Source organism: Myotis nattereri (genome assembly GCF_964212035.1).
Source record: "Myotis nattereri genome assembly, chromosome: 9".
Taxonomy (NCBI): Eukaryota; Metazoa; Chordata; class Mammalia; order Chiroptera; family Vespertilionidae; genus Myotis; species Myotis nattereri.
In genome coordinates this window covers 65,277,953-65,291,316 of record NC_138084.1, presented here as the reverse complement: position 1 = coordinate 65,291,316, position 13,364 = coordinate 65,277,953, and the positions used below count along the sequence as shown (strand labels likewise).

At 34.7% G+C, this 13,364-nt stretch overlaps 1 protein-coding gene across 1 annotated transcript in view; it reads right to left on the bottom strand.

Annotated features, from left to right (window-relative positions):
* The window catches only part of CNTN5 (contactin 5), a 1,066,495-nt gene that overhangs the window by 53,375 nt on the left and 999,756 nt on the right, over positions 1–13,364 (bottom strand). The window contains exon 19 of the mRNA XM_081099170.1: positions 2,225–2,295. Coding sequence (XP_080955296.1) covers positions 2,225–2,295 — 71 coding nt within the window. The remainder of the gene's footprint in view (positions 1–2,224; positions 2,296–13,364) is intronic.

Here is a 13,364-nt window from a genome sequence, read left to right as displayed (position 1 = left end):
CCCACACCTGATAGGAGTAGGGGAAGCTGATTGGAGGTGGGGCTGGCCAGGGGGAGGGGCCCCTGGCCCCTGGTGAAGCTCCTGATTGAACTCCCAGTTGAGGGGACAATTTGTATATGAGCCTTTTATTATATAGGATTAAAAGCCAACTAAGCGTAATCACTTGGCAGTTGCTGGAAATTTAAAAGGCTTTTAAGGGTAAAGGATGAAAAATTAAATAATATTCGTTGGTATTTAAGGAAAGTATTAAGAATACTGAAAACTCCTGAGGTGAAACAAATTTCCTCCAATTAGTCCTATATATGAAATGAAGGCCTTTGGATTGCACAGTAGAATTTAAAAAGTTGGGGGAAAGTGTCATATAATCTGGGGGTCGGGAAATCTTGTCACTGGTGATGCTCTGTTGAGCTGCTAGCACAGAAAATCTAGGAGACATTAATGTAAAACGTTTCTTCTACAGTTTTTTTTTTAATTGCTTTTGTGCTTTACTAACATATGAAAAAATTGGAATATAGTATTTGTTCAAGAAACTTCCTGTACTAAAAGGCTTATATTTAAATTTGTTAAATAGGCATCAGTTAGGCATCAGAAAAAGGAGTACTTGTGATTGACTAGTTAGTGAATGGAACAGTTACCAGCCACTGCCTAGCACAATATTCAACACATTGTAGATACTCAATGGACATAAGACACTGGGGGGTAGGGGAGGCCAGGGGATTGTCAAGGGTGGGGGAAAAAAGGAGACATATGTAATACCCTTTGTAATACTTTAAGCAATAAAACTAAAATAAATAAATAAATAAATAATTGCTAAATTTTTTTCTTTTGAATTTTGATTTGAGAAAAAAGTGTATTGAGTGGAATAAAAGAGACAAAGACTATTAAATGAAAGTACTACAGATTGAATTTTATATCCCTCCCAAATTTATGTGATGATCCTAACCCCCAGTGGGATACTATAAGAAGAAGGGCCTTTGGTGGGTGATTTGATTATAAGGGAAGAGCCTGCATGAATGGGATCAGTGCTCTTACAAAAGAGACTGGAGGGCTCTCTTGCCTCCTGCCATTGAGGACAGTGAGAAAATGACTATCAACCAGGAATCAGGCCTCACCAGGCCTCAACCTGCTGGTGCCTTGATTGTAGACTTCCAGCTTCCAGCACTGTGAGAAATAAATTCCTGCCATTTATAAGCCACCTGGTCTATACAATTTTTGTTCTAGCAGCTTGAGCTGACTTTGACACAAAAAGGGTACAGGGAAGGCAATTCCATTTAGAGAAATTTGATCTCAGTGAAGTTCAGGTATTGGGAAGTTAATTCCTCTGCAGAAATCAAAACAAGACAAAATGTTTTATTGAAGAAGTGGGGAATGGACATAAGAGCAGGACAGAGAGTGTGCTCATGGAAAATTTCTTACTGGGAAAAGACGTTTTTCTATACATTTGATCATTGTCCCTAGAGTGTCAGGAATTTGTTTAGTTTTCTCCAGTAGACATTTTCATTTATATTCCATTTTCATATTCTAAGGCATAGTTTTGTGAGCTACATCGCTATATTGAATAATAAGGTAATTTATCATCAAAAAATGAAAGTGGCTTCATGAAAAATAAATGCACCTCTCACACTTCTTTGTTAAGGAACGGAGATCATATGGTGAGGGAGACAAAAGAACCTAAGTTTTGTTATCCAAGTCCCCAATTCTACTACTTCTCAGAGAAAGTAGTTAAATTCTGCCTCAGTTTCATGATTTTTAACATAAGGAAAATGATCCCCACTAATAGGATTGTTATATGGGATAAATGAGATAAGCAAGGCATTATGCCACAAAGTCAGTGGGGCGTCAGTTCCTTCCTCCCCACTAGTTTTAGACTCCAAATAAGTCAAGGCTGCTACTTCATCTTGACATAATTAAATATTGAGCTAAGCCAGGAAGACATCTGAAGTAATATATGAGAGCATGTGTTTTAATTAAACTTTATTATGAGATAGCCTGTTCACAGGAGGGTGTTCCACAGACTTGGAGAAAAGTCAACTGGGGCCTGGTATGAAAATGAGAAAGGATGATGTTGGCAATATCTATCTGAGCAATGCATGCTCAAAGTGTTCCTTCACCTCATTGAAACAGAAATTATTAAGTCTCCCTGTACCAAGTACAGATACTAAATATGTAGCTGTATTTCCTAAGGACTCAACTAGTTCTGACATCTGAGTACAGGCTTTCTTACCTCCCAGGCAATGACTAACTCGTGCCTTCTTCCACTTCTTCCACTTACGTTGGTGGGTGCTGTCTTTGGGACTGTGGATAAAATGGGCAGAGAGCAAGTGATAAATACATGTGTAATTTAAGTGTCTTTATAGTAAGAACACATCATTAGGTTGGGTAAAATCCTGATATAAACAAATCAAAGTTTGTTTGAAGTTACTGGTGATATTTAGTATTAAAACAAGATGTTTGTGACAGATACCCTACTTTCAAATCTATGAATGATATGTGTTTTTCTTGGCCACATACCACATCCCCAAACCAGTCTTCTTGTACATGCTATGAGAGAGTAAGGTCTAAATTATAATTAACTTTATAGATAAGGACATCTACTAATGGTTAGTTAGTTTTTGTCCTACAAAATTTCTATTTCTCCTTCTTTCTAGGGATGTGGCTCTTTTCTGTGGTTTCAGGGCTTGCAGACTCCCTGGAAAACCCACAGGTTGACATTAGCATTATTGCTTTATGAGAACCCCTTAAAGAGCTAGCTCTAAAGAAATCTTAGCAACACTTCCATGGATTGAAAATTTATTTAAACAAATAAACATAAAAAAAATAAAACTAAAGAATGAATCTCTCTGCAAACTGCAAAATGTATAAGCATCCTGTGAAACTTTTTCAAATAAATATTAAAAGAATAAATGTGTCAAAGGAATTAATTTCCCCTTCACCACACCAAACCACAAAATCTGCAGCTGAAAGGAAACATTTTCAAATGAAGAACTGTTAAATGAAGAGAACTATTAAAAGAAATCATTTTCCAGCCTATGAGCCTGCAGGAGCAATTTTACACTTCAGCGTTGAATTTATATCTCAGAATATAGTTTTTAAACACCATTGATATACTCATAAACAATAAATTCACTCCCATATATTACCTGCCTCTATGAAAGGCAATTAATACTGGTAGATACTCACACAGCATTTTATATACCAGAAAAAAATTATATAGAATTTATATTCTACTAGAAATAAATAAAAAATAAACATTCTCCTTGGGTAAGAGAGGTAGAAAAGAAAAGTCTGTGAATATATAATTGGCTCCACTGAAACAAATAAACTACATTTGCTAGGGTCCCAACTTCAGTGTCCTTGGACACTTTGCTCCATGAACTAGTTCTTCTTTTGCTTGTGCACATGTAGAAGTCTACACACAACAGCAGCTACCTATCATTCTTTTCTCACAGTTAACATGTATACTAAAGATTATTCGCCCTGGCCAGATTGCTCAGTTGGTTGGAGTGTCGTCACATACACCAAAAGGTTGTGTGCTCAATTCCGCATCAGGGTACATACCCAAATTGCTTGTTCGATCCCCAGGAGGGGTGCATATTGGAGGCAATGATTGATGTTTCTTTCTCACATTCATGTTTCTGTCTCTCTTTATTCCTCTCTCTCTCAAATCAATTTTAAAAAAGATATCCTCAGGTGAGAATTTAAAAAACTTATATATGGAGTTCACTCTCATAAATTTCCTCAGAATTACATGAAATTGGATACCTCTTTATCTTTCATTGAAGAAGTCACAAGAAATTCAACTAAGAAAAAAAATGACAGTGTTATAGCAATGACTGAATATGTCCTATTTATACGAACAATGAGCAAATCATTTTATGTGAGTTTTTGGTAGTAGTCATGGTTATTGTTACATATAATAGGTATGACCTTAACACCATGTCCCAAAACCAGTATTATATAGGACTAATTCTAAATTCCCTTCCTAGGCACACAAGAAGGGAGCTGGTTTAACTATATTCCCTCAGTGGCTAAAATCTCAGAGTTCTGAATATTGTAACTATCAATACATGGTCAAATAAATAGTGGAAGCAAGATAATCTGTTAATATTATGCCATTATGGCTTGTCTTAGTAGCATTTTTTTTGTTTTTTAAAAAAGTGTACTCTGCACCCCCATCATATGTTTCACATTAATCTCTGACAACTAATAGCCAAATAACATTACAGGTCATATCTACCAGAGACACACACATTGTCATTTACATTGAAATAGTTAAGTTTATACCTCAAAGTTAGGACTTTATCCTCTTTTTTGAGGACACCATCCTGAATTTTGGCTCATGGATTTTGTGGAAAGATTAGGCATTGAAGATCCTTCCTATTTTATTCTGACCTCAAACATCATCTAAAAAGAGGATGCATGGAACCTCTAGATCAGAGTTGTAAAGTACCACAATCAATTAATGCACCTATTTAAAAAAATTAGATTTCTCAAAGGTGTTAATAAAAATAAAAAGAAAGTGGTAAAAAATTTGGTGAAAATTTTCACTTTGAGCAACCAAGAAAGGGAAGGAATACTTTCTGTGATTTGTTTCTTTGGGTAATTTCTATGTTGATTATACATAAATAATCCAGATTGCATAAAATTTCTCTCATTATTTGAAATCAGTCTTTGAGGTTTTCTTATGGCTGCTAATTTCTTTTCAAGAGAAGATATCCCATATTTAATTTAATGTAAAAAATAAAATAAGATCCTCTCTCACACTACCTGCAATTTTAATATCTAACACAAATAACACAAAAGGCACTATAGGCCATTTGTGTTTTAGAGACCTAGGTGTATAAAAACCAACTATTTTTAAATAAAAAAAATGTTTAGTAGATATAATAGAAACTACTAATAGAAAACTTAAAGCTTTAAAGAAATGAAAACAACCTAAGTGTCCATCGATTGATGATTAGATAAAGGCAATATGGTATGTGTGTGCATATATACAGGGGTGGGCAAAAGTAGGTTTAGCATTTACCATATGAAAAATTATACAATTAATAAATAATAATGCAAGAATAAACTCTGTTTCGCATACTCACAACTGTAAACCTACTTTTGCCAAACCCTGTATAGTATGAAATATTACTCAGTCATAAAAAAGAAAATCCTGCCACTGGTGGCAACATGGCTGCTCCTTGAGAGGATTATAATAAGTAAAATAAGTTAAACAGAAAAAGACAGACACTTATATGTGGAATATGAAGAAACCAAGAATGGATTGGTGGTTGCCAGAGGTGGGGTATGGCGGGTACAAAATGGATGAAAATGGTCAGAAGGTACAAACTTCCAGTTGTAAGATAAATCAGTCACGGAGATGTAATGTGCAGCATGCAGACTGTAGTTAACAATATTTTATTGTATATTTGAAAGTTGCTAAGAGAGTAGATCTTAAAAGTTCTCACCTCAAGAAAAAACTTTTTTACTATGTGAGATGATGGACGTTAACTAAACTTATTGTGGTAATAATTTCACAATATATACATATATCAAACCATGTTGTACACCTTCAATATGTTATAGGTTAATTACATATCAGTAAAACTGTAAAAACAACATATTTTAATTGCATAAATTTTATGCAATCTGGATTATTTATGTATAATCAACACAGAAAAAGAAAACAAGGCTTTAATAGCTGCATCTCAGGAATTATATTTTCTTGTCAGGATCACATTGTGTGAAATGGGTATTCTAATTTTAATTGGCTTAAATTTCCTAATTACATGCAGATGCACAGTAGAACCCAGGCTCATTCATTTTCAAGTCGGTAGCACACAGTTATTTCTGCCATCAATGCTTTGAAATCCACTAATTTTAATTATATCCTTTTATTTATAAAACAACATATTCATGATATATACAAATTTGATTTAATCTTTTAGAGCCCTTCTGGTGTAAAAGTTCTATAATTCTTGTTAGAAGTAAAAAATGAATATAATCAACCATCGAATAAATGCTTTGATTGAGTTCAGAGAAATACATATATACTTAAAAACCAAATATATTTTAATGTACTTACTGAGAACCAGATTTAAAATTAAGCAGCTGAATGCGTTTTCCCCTCAGTTATCTCCTGAGTTTATTGTCTTAGAGAATCAAGTTTATATGCATGGATAACAGACTAAATTCTGATTCTCCTGAATTTTGTTCTAAGCAGTGCTCTTTCAAGAACAGCTAATGTAATTAATATTTTCCCCACAAGCTGGAAATGCTTAGCTGTCTTAGTGCCTTCTCTGGTATGCTGAAAATCATACTCTTGTTTCTTTTCACCATATACATTGGACATATTGCACACTCAGAGTGATAACATATAGTATGCTACTTTAGTTTCAGCATGCATGAATTTAAGCATGAGTCTCAAAGAACTTTAAGTATAATATTTTAGCAAAGTCAGTCACACTAACAACATGCTGTAATTAACCTTCAATTTAAATTAATTAATTAACGAAACAAAAGAAGGCAGGATGAAATAATTTGCCAATCTCTCTACTTTCCTTAAGTAACTTGCAATATCTACTACAGTAGATGTTTACATGGCTTATTATACAAGGGTGGGCAATAGTGAGGACTACAGTTGTGAGTGACATTCTTTTGAGTTAATAAAGCTATTGTAATAATCCTAACCTGATGCCTTTTGCCATACAAACAACTATAAACTTACTTTTGTCCATACAGCTTCATTAGAGGCCTGAGGAGGTGATGAAAATTAGGCGCTTAATGCCAATCCAGTGAATGGTTTGGAAAGTTACAGACGGATGGAAAGAAAGAAAGGAGGTTGTTTATACAGTAAAGGTGGGAGTCAAGAGCGAAACTTAAAAGCATTTTCCCTGCATGGATTGAAGTACATGGCACATCAATATTTCAGTTAACTGATTATCATTTAAGCTCACTTTATAGGAAGAGTTAAATTCAAAATTTCCAAGATAAAATATACCAGCGTTGTTTCCTAAGGATTTCAAATAAAGCTTTCATTCTTATCAATAGGCTAGAGAAGGCGGTATGCACAAATCATAAGATGTTCGTGTGGAAATGAGAAAGCTCGGGCCTGAATCCCACTTCCATTTTGGCAGGTTGGGTGGAAATATTTCTTAACCTCTTTGTCCTTTGGTTCCCTCATGGAGATAATATTACCTATGTTTCAAGGTTATTTTCATCATTATTTATCAAAATGTCTGGAACTATAATTGATACAGTTTACCTAATGCTATTATCCAGTTAGATTTGAAAAAGAAAGTAGTGAAGTCTTCTATGGTCAGCACTTAAAGTTCAACATGAGTCTATTTATATGAGACCTTGAAATAGAGTATCCTTTTGGAAATCTGTATCATATGGTTCTGATAGTTCCATGGAAATTGTGCTTTCAATTTTGGCTAAGGTTGTTTTAATTTGGAAATATAGGCAATATCCATTTTTGGTTTGCAAAAGAGATTGTTAGGATATTTTAAGAAATGTATGATTTCTCTCATTTCTGAACCTTCTCATGCCTGGCAATAGTCAAGAGCCAAGGAGGCGAGTACATGCAATAAATGCTGTTTGCCTCAACTCTTATTCTCAACTTTGTTTATATGGGTCCACAAGGAAGTAGAAGCAGAGGATGGGTAAAATAACCTTTGAATGAGATTTGTTGACCCCTGTGGTCAGAAGAGGATGAGGAGAAAGAAGGGAGTGGAGAGGGAGACAACCTGGAAGACACCATCTGGGTTAGAATTCCAGCTCTGCCACTTACTTATTTTTTAAAACTCTAGAAATGTGTTCTCTGATCTGTAAAATGAGGATAAACACTCATGGCTTTAGAGAGTTAATATGAGAATTAAATGACATAATGAAGGGCAAGTGCTTAGCACTGGGCCTGGAACATGGTTTGTGATTTAGAATGGTGTATCGTATTATGGGGACTAGATAGTTAGAAAAAGTCTAACTTGAGTGTTTCACATTTATTCCTGGGTTGATAACCTCTCATTGTCCATTTATCTTTCACGCTTAAATTTTCTACTTTTCTTTCATCGTATTGTTATTTATCAGTAAAATAAATGTCTGACAATTAGGTTTCTTTTAGAAAAGCATTTGTTGAAGGGTTCCCATCTTTGCTTACAAAGTGCCTATGAAACCGAAGTTCTGCTTCTTGTATACATTTTGAAGAAAAGACTTGCCTGGACAAAAGTGGTTACATGATTTAAACTATTCTCTGTTAGATGAGCCGGGCTGTTTTCTTCTCTTTTCCTAATTACTGAGATTTGGTCTTAGAGGTCTGTTGCTTGACATGATTTTTGCCTCCTCTTAATGTTACTAAGAACCATTTCTTTTATTTAATATAATTAAATTGCTCATCAGGTTGAAGAAAGTTGTACTGCTCATTAATAGTATTTTATTTCAGGATTTCCCAATTACTTCAGCTGCATGCTTGATATTTTCTATATTTTTTTCTTAGAAACATAGCTTGGAGAGACCTTTAAAAACCCCAAAGCCTATGCCTTTTCTCTGTACACATAAGTGCCTGACAACTATAGTTTTAATTTCCTCCTATAAATAATTCTGCTTGAGTCCTATTTGGTCTACCCTTCAAAGTCCAATTAAGTGCCATTTACAAGGCAAATACACATACCCCGAGAGAAAAGGAATCTAACCCTATCTCATATTACAATAGTATTTTACTGTGTTCCTTCTATAATATTTGAGCTCCAATAAATTTCCTAAGTAGTGATCAGGGACAAGAACTGTGAAGATACAAATATGAACAAAGCAAGGTCCTTGCAGAAAGAAGGAGATAATGTATAACCCTGAAGAAATTATAGTAGGAAGTTAAATGAGTCTTTTCTGGACTTGGGACGAGTCACATGTAACCTTGGATGTTAAAGTGAGGTGGGCTGGATGAAACCATTGAATTCCTAAGAAATAGAGAAACAGAATTTCATGGCCCTTTCCCATTACCCCTCCAGATTTTAGCACAAGGAATGTTTTGGAAGAAGGTCGTCAGTACAGCAGATGGATGTGCTGTGGTATCTCTTTGCACCCCCCAGCTGACAATAGAAGAGAAGTCGGAGTGCCTATTCTCCCTCAAGCTAAGTAAGAAGAGGAGCAAAATAACTGCTACAGAGTACAGATGCTTATTACTCCTCACACTGGCTGATGCCATGAGGTTCAAGATTTTGTAATGATGGCCCAGCCCCACACGATGTTACCAGAGCAGCGAGCAAATTAATTCTTGAGAATACTGTGTGTTTCTAGAATTTGGCAGCACGGGAATGGGCAATCATTACTGTGGGCCAAGTGGACAATATGGAGATGGATTGAGTAGGCTTGCCTGGTAGGCGATGGGAGAGTCTCCAAAGTTCCCAATGCACCTTCTGAGAGAGAAAAGCATCATGTGGACAAATCCCATCACATGGAGCACTCAACACCCAAGAGAGAACCACACATTTTACCATCTAAGTAGTTTTTCCTAGTCTTTTGCCTGATTTGAGAAGTGTGCAGAGCAGCGATTGGAAGGGGGGAGAAGGAAGTGGAAAGAAGGAAAGAAAGACATATAAATACCTTTGGGTCAAGCCTGTGCTGGGATGGAAGGAAGAAAACATGGAATTGGAAGTCAGTTTTTATGTCAATCAAAATTAAAAATTTGTAATCTGAGAATGAGACTGCACTAGTACCTAAACACACCGTGGATATATTTGTGGCTGAAGCCAGAAATCAGAAGGAGCAAATTGGAGAGCAGTGGGAGAGAAAAAGGAAACTATCTTATGTTTAAACTCTACAGAGTTCAGTCTGTTTAGTAAACCAGTTACATAACAGTGATATAATGCAGACAGTGCTAAGGCTAGGAAAGATTTTCATCTGTCTGCCTACTTGATATTCATATTCACATGGTTGAGAAATAATCTCTTAAACGGAGAAAAATATTTTTTTCCTTTTGTGGCCAGAAGTATGTGTGTGACATTTCCCATTTCCCTTTGAAAAGAGAATTTTCAGGGGAGAAAACAGTGTACTAAACAGCTTTGCAAACTTTTTTAATGTGGAACAAACTTTTTGAGCATGGTGTTTCCATTTGACACTTCTTTTTCTCTGCTCCTTTTGTCTTTTTTAAAAAATTATTTATTGTTGAGTGTATTACAGATGCCCCCTCCTGTCCCCCTATTGTCCCCCCCTACCCAGTTCCCATCTTATCTATGCTATCAGAACCAAAGAAAGTGTCTATATGTTGGGACAACATCACTCCTCCTTATAGACTGAAACTTGCCTACATAAGAGTCAGAGTATGCACCATACCCTGAAAGGTTCTAACTCCCAGCCATTCAGGCGGGTTGAGGAGCAGGGCCTGAGGGCACGAAGCCTGCAGCAGAGACTGCTCAATGCAGAACATTTTGGAGGAGCCAGCGGCAAGCCAAGAGACTGGATGGCCCTAACCATATTGACCAACATATGTTTAACCTGAAAATGCTTCTTCAATATGAAAAAAAGCAGCTCGCGCGTGGTTACTATAGTTTAAATTTCCACATAATAAAGTAATAACACAATAAAAGTCAATGATAATCATAATAATAAGTGGCTAATAGTAAGCATTTATCATGTACCAGGTATTATGCTAAGCTCTTTACAGGCATTATCTTATTCAATACAATGGTCCAAAGCAGTAAGTAGTACTATTATCCCCATTTAATAACTGAGAAAATTGAGCCTCAAAACAATTTGTGTATCTTACCAAGTTCACTGCTAGCAAGTGGACGAGAAGAACATTAATTTAGATCTGCCTAACTCTAAAACTCAAACTCTTAATTTCAGATATATAAAATTAGTCATAATTTGAAGTAAAGAAAACTGCAAATATTGAGATATATGCCAAGGGCTTTGATACTAACAAGTTTACACTATTTCGTAAATTACAGAGGTAAATCACCTCTATCCTTCACCTTTTCATTTATCTCTCAACAATTATGTTATAAATATATAACTCATAGAATATTACAGTTTAATTAAATGAGAGAATTGCTGTACTGTATTCACTTTTGCATATATATTTTTTTCATTTCTACCATAGCATATATTTCAAATCCATATCCTAAAATGTGTTTCCCTCCTGAGTGTCATCTTTTTAAATAATAGAGAAAGCATTTCCATTATGCAACCCAAATATATATATATATATATATATATATATATATATATATACTGTATTGATGATGATGTAACACATTTCTAAAATAAAATACAGGGGCATCTCTATCTATCTAAAACTTGTAATAAAATTGTACTATAGATAAATATAAATGTACATTAAAGTAAAACATATTGTTATTACTATTTTGACATCTTAATAATAAAAAGTCAAGCTAAATCAATTTACTTTATATTTATTTACTACTAACAGTGTTTTGATGACTAGAAAATTCAAAATATATCTTAGAGGAAATTGCAAAATAATTAACTTTTTGGTGTGTGGGAAAGGAGTAATTCTAAGGCAAAAATGCTTTACTAAAGCTGGTTTGGTATTTAGAATATTCTAGTAAATAAGAGAATTTTATAAGGACATAAAAGTTTCAATTCCATATCCTGAATGTGAAACCTTTTCTCTTCTAAGCAGCTCCGTTGATTTTCAAAGTTTACTTGGTCTATTAGAGCAGGATCATCTTTTGAAATACAGGACAATACAGGACATATACTTAATAGAGGCAGAGTGAGCGACTGGAGAGAACATCTCAGGATGTTGGTGTCTCTTTTAATCTGTGCTGCCTGACGAGACAGGCACAAAACTCAACACTTGGTTCAACACCATTAGTAGCTCTAACCCTGTGTTGCACCAAAGCACAGGAAACATAAAGTAGGCGGTACAAGCCTTCTTCAACTCGCTTTCAAAGGAGAGCGTTTCATGCATTTTTCATGCTATTTCTCTTCTCTTCCATAAGATTTTAATGGACTAAAGTATGTCATGTATATAGAACTCGATAAAATGGAGAGACAGGGGCTGTATAATTGAGGTAGATGCAGAAACAGCCACGGGAGAAATCTTTTAAAATGCATCACCTGAATACATTTGAGCTGGGAAAGTAGGTGCTTTTTACTAAAATTCTTTTTAATGGCACAAGGAGATTTATGCTATAAAAAAATCTAAAAGGATTATTCCTCCCAAACAGATTATTTATTTTCAAAATGAATATTTATAAAGAGCCACTGAATGAGGCAGTAATCTTTGCCTTTGTTTAAACACAATTAACTATATGCAAAATAAGGCAGAGCTTTTTAGAAAATATGTATGCATAAGTACTAATATTGGCAGTTATTTCAATATCTGCACAGAGAGTACATAAAATGAGGAGCGACTAAACTGTTACACTCTTAATTAATGAGCACCTGTACACAATGAAAGCATGACTGATTTTATGAATGCATGAACATCCAACCAGGCAATTAATGTTCAGTTAAACTCACACTATTGAAAAAGTAGTAAATAAAACAACTTGTAATAGGCAAATCATTGACGCAGAAAAGTTGGATTTTCTGTGAATGAATCATTTCCAACATATTTAGACTACTTTATCTTGTACTTTCTTGGTTGCTTAAATTTTACATGGAAAGAATTGGAATATCTTTTGTAAGATTATTCACACTTAATTCAATAAGTTGAAGATTTGAGATTTTTTTCTTAAAAACAGCAACAACAAAAACAAGTGTGTTTTAGAGAAACACTTTTTTTAAAGAACCAGACCTAGTGTGTTTTAGAGAAAGAATCAACTCTTTTGATAGATTAGTTATTATAAACTTTATTAAATTTATAAAAAGTCACAAATCAAATTTTTGGTCCAATTCTGTAACTATAATACAAAATAGTCACATTTAATTATTAGTTTTCTATGTAAATGTGTCTCTGACCTAGGTACTGGTGTACTTAGGGACATATAAAAGAATAAAAAAATATTCCCTTTTAATCTTTCAACAAAGACACATGAGCACTAGTGCCTGACACTACCTGGTGATAGAGATAGAACAGTGAACAAATAAAACAAAAGCCCCATTCTCAGTGCACTTATATTCTTTTTAAAAATATATTTTTATTGATTTTAGAGAAATAGGAAGGGAGAGGAAGAGGGAGATAGAAACATCAATGATGAGAGAGAATCATGGATCAGCTGCCTCCTGCATGCCCCCACTGGGGATCAAGCTGCAACCTGAGCATGTGTCCTGACTGGGAATTGAACTGTGAGCTGCTGATTCATGGGTTGACACTCAGCCACTGAGCCATACCAGCTGGATGACTTATATTTTAATGATTTTTGAGATTCATATGTTATCATTGAGTTCAAAGTCATTAAATTTTGTTTTTTCCC